This window comes from Tachyglossus aculeatus, chromosome 5 (genome assembly GCF_015852505.1).
Source record: "Tachyglossus aculeatus isolate mTacAcu1 chromosome 5, mTacAcu1.pri, whole genome shotgun sequence".
NCBI lineage: Eukaryota > Metazoa > Chordata > Mammalia > Monotremata > Tachyglossidae > Tachyglossus > Tachyglossus aculeatus.
This window is the reverse complement of record NC_052070.1, coordinates 48,011,629-48,024,755: the sequence shown is the minus strand read 5'-3', so window position 1 is coordinate 48,024,755 and position 13,127 is coordinate 48,011,629. Positions and strand designations below refer to the sequence as shown.

The 13,127-nt window shown below is 43.1% G+C and overlaps 1 protein-coding gene across 1 annotated transcript in view; it reads right to left on the bottom strand.

The window, feature by feature from the left end:
* Positions 1 to 10,407: 10,407 nt before the first annotated feature.
* The window catches only part of SLC25A33 (solute carrier family 25 member 33), a 36,199-nt gene continuing 33,479 nt past the window's right edge, over positions 10,408 to 13,127 (bottom strand). Inside the window, exon 7 of the mRNA XM_038747109.1 lies at positions 10,408 to 11,364. Within this exon, the coding sequence (XP_038603037.1) occupies positions 11,162 to 11,364 (203 nt within the window). The 3' untranslated portion in view covers positions 10,408 to 11,161. The remainder of the gene's footprint in view (positions 11,365 to 13,127) is intronic.

The window sequence follows — 13,127 nt, the reverse complement described above, 5'->3', positions numbered from 1 at the left end:
ACTAAGCGCTTGGGAAGTACAAATCGGCAACATATAGAGACGGTCCCTACCCAACAGCAGTACATCTTTTTGTTTAGTTGTCTGTCTCCCGCTTCTAGACTGTGAGCCCGTTGTTGGGTAGGGGCCGTCTCTATATGTTGCCAGCTTGTACTTCCCAAGCGCTTAGTACACTGCTCTGCATACAGTAAGCGCTAGAGAAGCAGCATGGCTCAGTGGAAAGAGCACGGGTCTTGGAGTTAGAGGTCATGGGTTCAAGTCCTGACTCCACCACTTGTCAGCTGTATGACTTTGGACAAGTCACGTAACTTCCCTGTGCTTCAGTTCCCTCATCTGGAAAATGGGGATTAAGACTGTGAGCCCCCCGTGGGACAACCTGATCACCTTGTAACTTCCCCAGCGCTTAGAACAGTGCTTTGCACATAGCAAGTGCTTAATAAATGCCATCATGATTATTATTATTATTACTAAGCGCTTGGCAAGTACAAGTTGGCAACATATAGAGACGGTCCCTAAACGCTTACTATGTGCCAGGCACTGTACTAAGCGCTGGGGTAGGTACAAGGGAAGCAGCAGGGCTAGGGAAGCATCGTGGCTTAGTGGCAAGAGCATGGGCTTAGGAGTCGGAGGTCATGGGTTCGAATCCCAGCTCTGCCGCTTCATTCATTCGTTCAATCGTATTTATTGAGCGCTTACTGTGTGCAGAGCACTGTACTAAGCGCTTGGGAAGTACAGGTTGGCAACATATAGAGACGGTCCCTACCCAACAACGGGCTGTGTGACTTTAGGCAAGTCACTTAATGTCCCTGGGCCTCAGTTCCCTCATCTGTGAAATGAGGATGAAGACTGTGAGCCCCACGTGGGAAAACCTGATCACCTTGCATCCCCCCCAGCGCTTAGAACAGTGCTTGGCACATAGTAAGCGCTTAACAGATGCCTTCATTATTATTATTATTACAAGCCAATTGGGATGACACAGTCCCTGTCCCAAGTGGGGCGCCCAGTCTCAATCCCCATTTGATAGATGATGAAGTCACGGAGGCACAGCGAAGTGAAGTGACTTGCCCAAGGTCACACCCAGCATTCATTCATTCAGTCGTATTTATTGAGCGCTTACTGTGTGCAGAGCACTGTACTAAGCGCTTGGGAAGTACAAGTCGGCAACATATAGAGACGGTCCCTACCCAACAGCGGGCTCACGGTCTAGAAGGGGAGACAGACAGCAAAACAAAACATGTAGACAGGTGACATGTGGCGGCGGCGGAATTGGAACCCATGACCCTCTGACTCCCTTGGGCCCAGCAAACCCCTGCCTTGGAGAAGCAGCGTGGCTCAGTGGAAAAAGCCCGGGCTTTGGAGTCAGAGGTCATGGGTTCAAATCCCAGCTCCACCACGTCAGCTGTGTGACTTTGGGCAAGTCACTTCACTTCTCTGAGCCTCAGTTCCCTCATCTGTGAAATGGGGATGAAGACTGTGAGCCCCACGTGGGACAACCTGATCACCTTGTAAATTCCCCAGCGCTTAGAACAGTGCCCTGCACATAATAAGCGCTTAATAAATGCCATTATTATTATTATTATTGGAGAGAGAATAATAGCAGCGAGGCATGGTGGAGAAGCGGCATGGCCTAGTAGAAGGAACATGGGCTTGGGAGTCCGAGGACATGGATTCTAATCCCAGCTCTGTCATTTGTCTGCTGGGTGACCTTGGGCATGTCACTTTACTTCTCTGTGCCTCAGTTACCTCATCTGTAAACTGAGGGTTGAGACTTTGAGCCCCCCATGGGACAGAGACTGTGTCCAACCCGATTTGCTTGTATCTACCCCAGCGCTTAGTACAGTGCCTGGCACATAGTAACGGCTTGACAAAAACCACAATTATTAAAATTATTATTGTTATGTCACTTATCTGTGCCCCAGTTACCTCATCCAGTAAAATGGGGATGGAGATTGCAAGTCCTTTGTGGATTCAGGGACAGGGGTTTTGTCCAACCTGATTAGCTTGTTAACTACCCGAGCTGTTTAGGACACATAGTTAGCACTTAATAATAATTATGGTATATGTAAATCAATCAATCAATCAATCAATCGTATTTATTGAGCGCTTACTGTGTGCAGAGCACTGTACTAAGCGCTTGGGAAGTCCAAGTTGGCAACATATAGAGACAGTCCCTACCCAACAGTGGGCTCACAGTCTAACAGGGGGAGACAGAGAACAAAACCAAACATACTAACAAAATAAAATAAATAGAATAGATATGTACAAGTAAAATAAATAAATAGAGTAATAAATATGTACAAACGTATATACAGGTGCAAAGCGCTTACGATGTGCCAAGCACTTAACAAATATCATTATTAATAATAATTGTGGCATTTGTTAAGCGCTTACTATGTGACGAGCACTATGCTAAGAGCCGGAGTAGATACAAAATCATCAGGTCCCACATTGTAAGAAGGAAGGAACACGGATATTGAATCCCTATTTTGCAGATGAGGGAACTTTGGCACAGAGAACTGAAGTGACTCGCTCAAGGTCACACAGCAGGTACCGGGCCGAGTCAGAATTAGAACCTAGGTCCTCTGACTCCCAATGCTCTTTACACTAGGCCATCCTGCTTCTGGGGAGATAATAGTAATGATGATGGCATTTATTAAACGCTTACTACGTGCAAAGTACCGTTCTAAGTGCTGGGCACTGTTCTAAACTGTGTTCTAAGCACTGGGGAGGTTACAAGGTCATCAGGTTGTCCCACGGGGGGCTCATAGTCTTAATCCCCATTTTATAGATGAGGTAACTGAGGCCCAGAGAAGTGAAGTGACTTGCCCAAAGTCACACAGCTGACAATTGGCAGAGCTGAGATTTGAACCCCTTACCTCTTACATCTTACCTCCTTCCCTTCCCCACGGCATCTGTATATATGTATATAAGTTTGTACATATTTATTACTCTATTTTACCTGTACACATTTATTCTATTTATTTTATTTTGTTAGTATGTTTGGTTTTGTTCTCTGTCTCCCCCTTTTAGACTGTGAGCCCACTGTTGGGTAGGGACTGTCTCTAGATGTTGCCAACTTGTACTTCCCAAGTGCTTAGTACAGTGCACTGCACACAGTGAGCGCTCAATAAATATGATTGATTGATTGATTCTAAACTCTTCAAGTGCTTAGTGCAGTGCTCTGCACACAGTAAGCGCTCAATAAATACGATTGATTGATTCTAAACTGTCCCCACTGTCCACTTCACTTCAGCCGCTCCACCCTGCCTTCAGTGGGGATTAATCCACTAAGCTTCAACCCTGATCAGTTTAGGTTTTAGAGCTTGTCGAAGAATCATCATCATCATCAATCGTATTTATTGAGCGCTTACTATGTGCAGAGCACTGGACTAAGCGCTTGGGAAGTACAAATTGGCAACATATAGAGACGGCCCCTACCCAACAGTGGGCTCACAGTCTAAAAGGGGGAGACAGAATGTGGCTTGTCAACCGTTTTAGGGCTGGGGGCAAGCAATCGAAGGTGTTTATTGAGTGTTTATTGTTTGCAGAGCAAAATAAAAGTGTGGTGTGTTAAGAGCTTAAACGATGTGCCAAATGCTATTCTCCCACTTGCTTTTGTGTCATCCTGATTTGCTCCTTTCATTCACCCCCTGCAAAATAAAAGTGTGGCGTGTTAAGAGCTTAAATCAATCAATCAATCAATCATTCAATGGTATTTATTGAGCGCTTACTATGTGCAGAGCACTGTACTAAGCGCTTGGGAAGTACAAATTGGCAACACATAGAGACAGTCCCTAACCAACAGTGGGCTCACAGTCTAAAAGGGGGAAACAGAGAACAGAACCAAACATACCAACAAAATAAGATAAATAGGATAGAAATGTACAAGTAAAATAAATAAATAAATAAATAAATAGAGTAATAAATATGTACAACCATATATACATATATACAGGTGCTGTGGGGAAGGGAAGGAGGTAAGATGGGGGGATGGAGAGGGGGACGAGGGGGAGCTTAAACTATGTGCCAAATGCTACTCTCCCACTCGCTTTTGTGTCACCCTGATTTGCTCCTTTCATTCACCCCCTGCACCTCAGCCCCACAGCACTTTTGTACATATGTTGCCAACTTGTAGTTCCCAAGCGCTTAGTACAGTGCTCTGCACACAGTAAGCGCTCAATAAATACGATTGAATGAATGAATGAATATCCATAATTCATATTAATGGCTGTCTCCTGCTCTAGGCTGTAAGCATGTGAGCAGGATATTTGTCTACCAAGTCTGTTATTTTATTATTGTACTCTCCCAAGTACTTAGTACAGTGCACTGCACACAGTAGAAGCAGCGTGACTCGGTGGAAAAGAGCCCGGGCTTTGGAGTCAGAGGTCATGGGTTCAAATCCCGGCTCCGCCAATTCATCATCATCATCATCAATCGTATTTATTGAGCGCTTACTGTGTGCAGAGCACTGTACTAAGCGCTTGGGAAGTACAAGTTGGCAACATATAGAGACAGTCCCTACCCAACAGTGGGCTCAATTGTCAGCTATGTGACTTTGGGCAAGTCCCTTAACTTCTCTAGGCCTCAGTTTCCTCATCTGGACAATGGGGATGAATCAATCAATCAATCGTATTTATTGAGCGCTTACTGTGTGCAGAGCACTGTACTCAGCGCTTATGAAGACTGTGAACCCCATTTTTCAGATGAGGTAACTGAGGCAGAGAAAAATGTAATGACTTGCCAAAGGTCACACAGCAGACAAGTGACAGAACCAGGAGTAGGTTCTTTACACCTACTAGGTTGGGCAAGTCATTTAACTTCTCTGTGCCTCAGTTACCTCATCTGTAAAATGGGGGTTAAGACTGTGAGCCTCCCGAGGGACAACCTGATCACCTTGTAACCTCCCCAGCGCTTAGAACAGTGCTTTGCACATAATAAGCACTTAATAAATGCCATCATTATTATTATAAATACAAATTGATACAAGATATTCAGGTCCACATGGGGCTCACATTAAGTAGGAGGGAGAACAGAAAAGTGAAATGACTTTTCCAGAGTCACGCAGCAGGTAAGTGGCGAAGTTGGGATTAGAACCCAGGTCCTCCAGCTCCCAGGCCCAAGCTTTATCCATTAGGTCATGCTGCTTCTATATATATATATATATAAATAAGCATGTATATATATATATAGAGAGAGAGAGTACTATACAATAGCCTTGGTAGACTTGATCCCTGTCCTCAAGGAGTTTACTGTCTACTTTTCCCTCATCTTCCCAATTCCAATAGAAAGTCAGGTAGGTAAATAAGATCAAGGGCAGGAAAGGGAGGGCTTGTTCAATCACCAAGGCAGAACTAATCAATCGTATTGACTGAGCTATTACTGTGTGCAAAGCACTGTATTAAGCGCTTTGGAGAGTACAGTACAACGAAGAGAGTACAATGTCTTACTCGTTCATTCAGTTGTATTTATTGAGCGCTTAACTCTGTGCAGAGCACTGTACTAAGCGCTTGGAAAGTACAATTCGATAACAAATAGAGAGCATTCCCTTCCCAACAATGGGCTCACAGTCTAGAAGAGGGGTAACAGACAAAACAAAACAAGTAGACAGACTATTAAATGAATCATTTTGAGAGGGGACTAAGGTAGGCAGCGATTAGTAATTCCAAAGCACTGGAATTGTAGAAAAGACAAAGTTGCATCTCCCTACATTCCTCCCTTAATGTAACTCCTCTAAGGTTGGGTGGAGAAGTGGACCAGAGGTGGAAAAACTCAGTGAAAGAAGATAATAATTAATAATATTGGTATTTAAGCGCTTACTATGTGCCAAGCACTGTTGTATATACTGAAGTTGTTGCCAACTTGTACTTCCCAAGCGCTTAGTACACTGCTCTGCACACAGTAAGCGCTCAATAAATACAATTGATGATGATAAAGCCTAATTGGGTGCAGGGCACTGTACTAAGCACAAGAGAAGTGGAGATGCTGAGAACCAGTGTAGCCAAGTGGATAGAGCACGGGCCTGAGAATCAAAAGGACCTGGGTTCTAATCCAGACTCTGCCACATGTCTGCTGTGTGACCTTGGCCAAGTCACTTCACTTGATCTGTAAAATGGGGCTGAGAGTGTGAGCCCCATGTGAGACAGGGACAGCATCCGACCTGATTAGCTTGTATCTACCCCAGAGTTTAGAACAGTGCTTAGCACATATTAAGCACTTAATAAGTACCGTAATTATGATTACAATGCAATAAAGTTGTTAGACGTTTCTGTACTCTTGAGGAACTTAAAGTTTACAGAGGAGAAAGCTGTTAGTGAATTATGGGGTGGAAGAAGATACCTTGCCTGGGCTAGCATAATTGGCTAAAGGGTGAAATCCAAATACTTTCAAGGTCACTAAACCCACAAGAGGGAAAAGACATTTGGACAAAGGGTAAGAAAAGAACTGGAATTTAAATCATTATTCAGTGTTTGAACTGACACTTTCTTTGTGACAAATCCAGGAGAAATTAACTTATTCATTGCAAAGTGAACTAAATACTCCCAGTCAGCTTGAATGAACTCAGTAATTTTTTTTTAGAAATATTACATATTCAATCGTATTTATTGAGCGCTTACTGTGTGCAGAGCACTGTACTAAGCGCTTGGGAAGTACAAGTTGGCAGCATAACATATAGCTTAACGTTGTGGGTAGAAGAAAAGGGAAACATGGCTCATATCATCGGGGTTTTTTATCCTATAAGGTAATTTCAAAGGAGTAATCATAAGTCTTCGTCTATACTGTAAGCTTGTTATCACCGCTTAGAACAGTGCTTGGCACATAGTAAGCGCTTAACAAATGCCATTATTATTATAAGTAGGGAACGTGTCCACTAATTCTGTTGTACTGTATAAATATTCCTAAGTGTTTAGTACAATGCTCTGCACACTGATTCAGTCGTATTTATTAAGCACTTACTGTGTGCAGAGCACAGTACTAAGCGCTTGGGAAAATCCAACAATAAACAGTGACATTTCCTGCTCACAAGGAGCTCACGGTCTTGGGGGCCGCGGGGAGACAGACATCAATACAAATAAATAAAATTATACAGATATATACATAAGTGCTGTGGGGCTGGGAGGGGGGAAGAGCAAAGGGAGCAAGTCAAGGTGCTTTTGTTAATATGTTTGGTTTTGTTCTCTGTCTCCCCCTTCTAGACTGTGAGCCCACTGTTGGGTAGGGACTGTCTCTATATGTTGCCAACTTGTACTTCCCAAGCGCTTAGTACAGTGCTCGGCACACAGTAAGCGCTCAATAAATACGATTGATTGATTGAAGGTGACTCAGAAGGGAGTGAGAGATGAGGAAAAGTGGGGCTTAGTCTGGGAAGGCCTCTTGGAGGAGAGGTGCCTTCAGTAAGGCTTTGAAGAAAGGGAGAGTAATTGGCGGATTTGAGGAGGGAGAGCATTCCAGGCAGGACGTGGGCCAGTGGTGGGCAGCAAGACAGGCGAGGTTGAGACACAGTGAGAAGGTTAGCACCAAAGGAGCAGATTACGCGGGCTGGGTTGTAGGAGAGAAGCCAGGTGAGGTAAGAGGAGGCAAGGTGATAGAGTGCTTTATAAATATGAGATTGTTGTTTCCTCTTGTATTTTCCACTCTAGCAGAAATTCCAATATTGCTTCATTTAATTCAAAGGTGGCAAACATGGAGGAGATAGACCACTTGTACAGCTCTGCTGATTTTAACCTATTCCTTCCTTTACTTGAGACCCTAGTGCTAACCTAGCTTTCCTCTCCAACTAGGGGAAACAGAAGGGTGGGGACTGAAACATTCAAAATGGTGAATTAGTCGCCCAAATTTCACACCTTTTTCAAATGCTCTTTAGCAGCACTTTTCCTTTGCCCTGGAAGATTTTTACAATGTGATGCTGTTGGCAGAACCTTCCAATGCCAAAAACCAGGTTCCACCTGTACTCATCCTTCATTCAAAATAAAGAGGTGTGACTGGGGGCAGAGGAAGCTAAACTTGAGCCAAATCCGACCGGCATCAACGTGGAGGCTTGGGACCCAGGAAAGGCTCGAGCTTCTGCGAAGCCCTCTGAAGCTAACTTTCAGTGAAACAGAATCTTTGAGAATTCCCTTTCAGAAGCCAAAATAAATCCTCCTGGTTTTTTTGCTATTGGATTGAAACGTTCAGTGACTTCAGCATAATTTTAAAAAAAATTGTGGCATACAACTGCCCACCTATTAGATTTTTCTAATTGCTGCTGCCCTTTGCCCACTGAATTTGGCCCAGAGGGACAGAGAATAAAATTATAGGCCAACTTGCTCTACCAGTTACATGACATTATTGGTGAGGTGAATCCACTAGGAAAAGAGGCTGAGTCTGACATAAAGCAGATCTTAATGGGAACAGGATTATGGATTTTACTGTTCTCTAAGGCAACCTAACTAAGGTTGCTAAACTGGATTTCACTTTATTCTTAGTTTAGGCAAGGAAGTACTGTTTCTGCTGCCATAGGCCCATTTTAAAGGCTGCCCTCTTTTGCAGGTGCATACAAATATACTTGCTATATTGAGTGGTATTTTCATTTGACTGGAAAACTAATCATTTGGTGAGCTCTGACTATAGTTCTTTGCCCATCTGACTGAAATGCAACAAATTAAGAGACAGAAGGGATGACTGATCCCCCATCCGATCTGTTTTGTTCCCCATTAATATCTGGGAAGACATTTGTTAAGTGCTTACTATGTACCAGGCACTGTGCTAAACACCAGGTTAGATACAAGATAATCACTTCCCACATGAGGCTCACAGTCTAAGTAGGAGGGTGAACAGGTAGCAATAATAATAATAAAAAACCTACAAACTTTAGCTGAGATGTCCAGGAGATGAGGCTGATGCAAATTAAGATTCCCATCAACCCCCACCCTTGGACCCTTGTTGATCTCAACCTTCTGGAGGTACATGCTGGCTATCCCTGGATTAGTTTTCTCCAAGCCATTCAGTGACACAAATTCCCCACTTCATGCACATATAAATGAAAGTAAACTTTGAGTCTTTGCTGTGTCTTTGCATCTCTTCTTGTTCCATTTAATAATAATAATGATAGTATTTGTTAAGTGCTTACCACGTGCCAAGCACTGTTCTAAGCGTTGGGGTAGATGGAAGGTAATCAAGTCGTCCCACATGGGGCTCAGAGCCTTAATCCCCATTTTACAGATGAGGTAACTGATACCCAGAGAAGTTAAATGACAAGTGGCAGAGTCAGCACTAGAACCCACAGCCTGGCTCCCAAGACCATGCTCAATCCACTACGCCACACTGCTTCTCTAGCCACGAACCCAGTTGCTAAGAAGTGTGCAGAGCCATTAAACCCAGAAAATAGTCAAGTCAATGGTATTTGAGGGCTTACTTTGTGCAGAGGACTGTACTACGCGCTTGGGAGAATACAACAAATACTATACAATAGAATAAAGATAGTAACCAAGCCATTCAATTTCTAAACTTTCAGATTGAATCGTATCAGGTTAGGCATTCGTTTTAAAAAAGACTCATGTTTTACCATCAATGCTCCTAAAGGGAGAACGGATTGCTACTGAGCCTTTGATTAAACAGAGAAACACTGCTCGCTGCTGTGTTTATTTCTTGGGCAGAGATCGGCACAAAAAGCTAAAGACACCTGCTGAGATCATGACTGCCTTTATTGTTCATTTCAACAGCAGGAAAGTCTGGCACCAATATTTTCTGGTCTCTAGCATGTGTCACAGCTGCTGAGGCAAGTTAGCAGAGAATGCCAACTGCGTTAAAAGTCAAGCCAAGATTAATCTCTTCAGTGCAATGGGAAAAAAATAGCCCTCTCCCCATTTGCCTGCAGGAAAGTGAATTTGAACAGATCACATCTGGATATAGCAGGCACCGGAACCACATTCCCAGCCCTTCTAGTCATTTCATTAACAAACTTCAATATGAAAACCATCTAATCCCAAGGAAGGGGTTAAAAAAAGGCAGCTAATAATTTCACATGACCAAAACCTTATTTACTATTTAAGTATAACTATTTTCTGATTTTGGTAAAGAAAGATGTACACTGAGGTGATTCAACTTGTTGGTGTGCCTTTTCCAGGACCTCCCTCATTAGAGACGGATTTCCTCCCCTTGCACTCCAAGATGCTCCAAACAGCAGCAAAATGTTGGATAGGTACGAGAGAGATCCTGATTTGTACTTCCCAAGCGCTTATTACAGTGCTCTGCACACAGTAAACGCTCAATAAATACGATTAAATGAATGGTGTGGAAGGGGAATGTCTAGAGAGGTCCTATTTTCTTCCAAATGCAGTATCACACCAGATAATGGAACCCAGCAAACTGCTACAACACTAGATGGATGTTGATCATGACTTTGAATCATACAATGAGAGCCTAGACAGGAGGTTGCCTTAATGGTATTTTATTTATTTCAATGATACTTCACAGCCAGTGGGTCACCAGTGTGTATGTGTCTATGTTGGGGGGGAAGAGGTCAGAGGGAGTCTAAGGAGACTTTAAATGGACTAGCAGCCAGGAAGCTTCATATTTTTTTTTAATTGGAGGTGACAGAAGAGTACAACCATTTCCAAGAATGTCTGTGTATACTCTGAATTATACGACCAGAAAGCTACACCTTTTGTGCTCAGAAGTTAGAAGCATTTATACAGTACTGTGGAGAAAAAACAACAACACGCCTGTTGGGGGCCACCACAACTGGAAAGTGATGTTTTTGACACCAGGAGCCCAAGGCTCTATCTAGTCAAGAGCAAAAGTCAGTTTTCCATTAGCCTTACCATTTTAATGAATATCTCTGAGACACATTTTAGGAAAGTACTCAAGTTCCCTGACTAAATATTATTAACGTTGACAGTACAGTGAACACAAAGAGGACACAGAACGAGTTTATCCTTAAATTAAATAGCATGATTTAATTTAGTAGCTGCTTAATTCTGAAGTCTTTTTAAGTTAAAAAAAGATAATTAACTATTAACGTTAATGAATTGAAACCTTCCAGAAAGCATGAATCCAAAAGGAAATGTCCAGCAGGTGAGAAGGGCCACAGACGGGAGGGCCCTTCCTGCAACAGTCTAATCGTCAATGAAGAAATTTCTCTGCCAGAGTTTTCATTTCATTTTTCTAGAGTACCCTCCTTGGCCTGTTACTTAGCGTGATCTTCTAACAGGTACACGATGAGCTCATACGTGGACAACACGATGGCAGTGTTTGGTATCTGCCTGATGAGCTGGGCGAAGAGTCCTCGATAGAAGGCAAGATAACCTTCTTCACGAGCCACCAGGCGGGCTGTCTGAATGAAAGCCTTGTACTTAGTGCCTTCCTCACGCAGTCGTGTCCTTATGACCTCTGCAACAGACAAAATACAAGTTCACTATTGCAAACACGCCTCTTATTTGTGTGTCTGACAGGCCAGTGGTCATTTACATTGATCGCGTTACTTGGTCATGTTAAGGAGTTTGCCAGAGAAATAACTCAAAGTGACCACCGCAAATTTTAATAGTCTCTTACACTAGTAATGGGTGCCTTACTCAACCAACCCACTGTCTTGTGCATTACGTTCTGATTCACTAATGTGTTTCTAGTAAAGTAGAAGAAACCTTTAGAGAAACTGGTATAGCAATTATTCCTTTACTACTAAACCTGGATTGGATAGCAATTTTGACTAAGGAACACTTTTTGCTACTTAATGTCATCATCATGTAGTTGGGCAGCATCAAATATTCAATCATTCAAAATATTCAGAAAATAGGCATCCCTCAACCGAAAACCCAAGAGGGACAGGATGAATGGAGAAGCAGTGTGGTCTAATGGATAGCGCACGGGACTAGGAGTAAGAATGACTTGGGTTCTAATCCCAGCTCCACCTGCCACTTGCCTGCTGTGTGACCTTTGGCAAATCACTTAACTTCTCTGTGCCTAATTGCCTCATCTGTAAAAGAGATCAAGACTGTGAGCGCCATGTGAGACATGGAAGGTGTGCAACCTGATTAGCCCAGTGCTTAAATACTATAAAAAAAAATGAGGTATAAGAGGAGAGGAAGATTCTGTAAACTGGATATTTGAAGGAAGCCTGACATCATTTAGATTGACCAATAAATCCTAATACTCAGTGCCTAAAAAAAAACCAACCACTCACCAGGAACTGAATTTTGCCTGCTCCTGTAAGAAGCCCCTTCAAGGGGTCTGTGCGCTTTCCACAACCCCACCCAGGACTATGTAAGCAAGGCATGGGCGATTATTTTGGCGTAAGAACCTTTTATGGACTTTTATTAATCCCCACCTACCGCTATTATCAGGGACACAGCATGCTAGGAGTTTGCTGCTACATTTGTGGCTGGCTCAGAGCCGTTTATTATCATTACTACTACTATTGCTACTAGTAACAATAGTATTTGTTAAGCGCTGTATACTGTACTAAGTACTGGGGTAGATACAAGATAAGCAGGTCCCACATGGGGCCCACCAGATGTAAACTGAGCCAGAATCTATAATCATTCTTTAGCTGTTTCTTAAAGAAAGAAAACTCCTGACACAAGATTTCTTAGTCAAATCCTAATTATCAGTGGCCTGATGCAACGTTTACTAGTAACGTCCCATCAGCTAAATTGGAGAGTAGATCACAAGACTTCAGCTTTTGGCAGCATGGAAATTGCATACATTACTGACACCTGGGAGAACATCTGTATTTAAATTTGTTTTGAAATGGTACCTGTTAAGTGCTTACTATGTGCCTGGCACTGTATTAAGTGCTGGGGTAGAAACAAGCTAATCAGGTTGGACACAGTCCATATCCCGCATGGGGCTCACAGTCTTAATCCCCATTTTATAGATGAGGGAATTGAGGCAAAGACAAGTGATTTGCCCAAACAGCAGACAAGGGGCGGCACCAGGACTAGAACCAAGGTCCTAAGCTCTTTCCACTAGGCTATGTGGATTCTCTTAATTTTATCCAAATGAAAACAAAGGTCAGCAGTGTCTAGGACATATCTGACAACAGAGTAGCGTTGGACTTCTTTCAGAGTCACCGGTACTGGTCCGGAGCAAGGACTCATAATGCTTTTGTAAGGGACACAAGTGAAGTTCATGCCACTCTTTGTGTTTTTCACCTG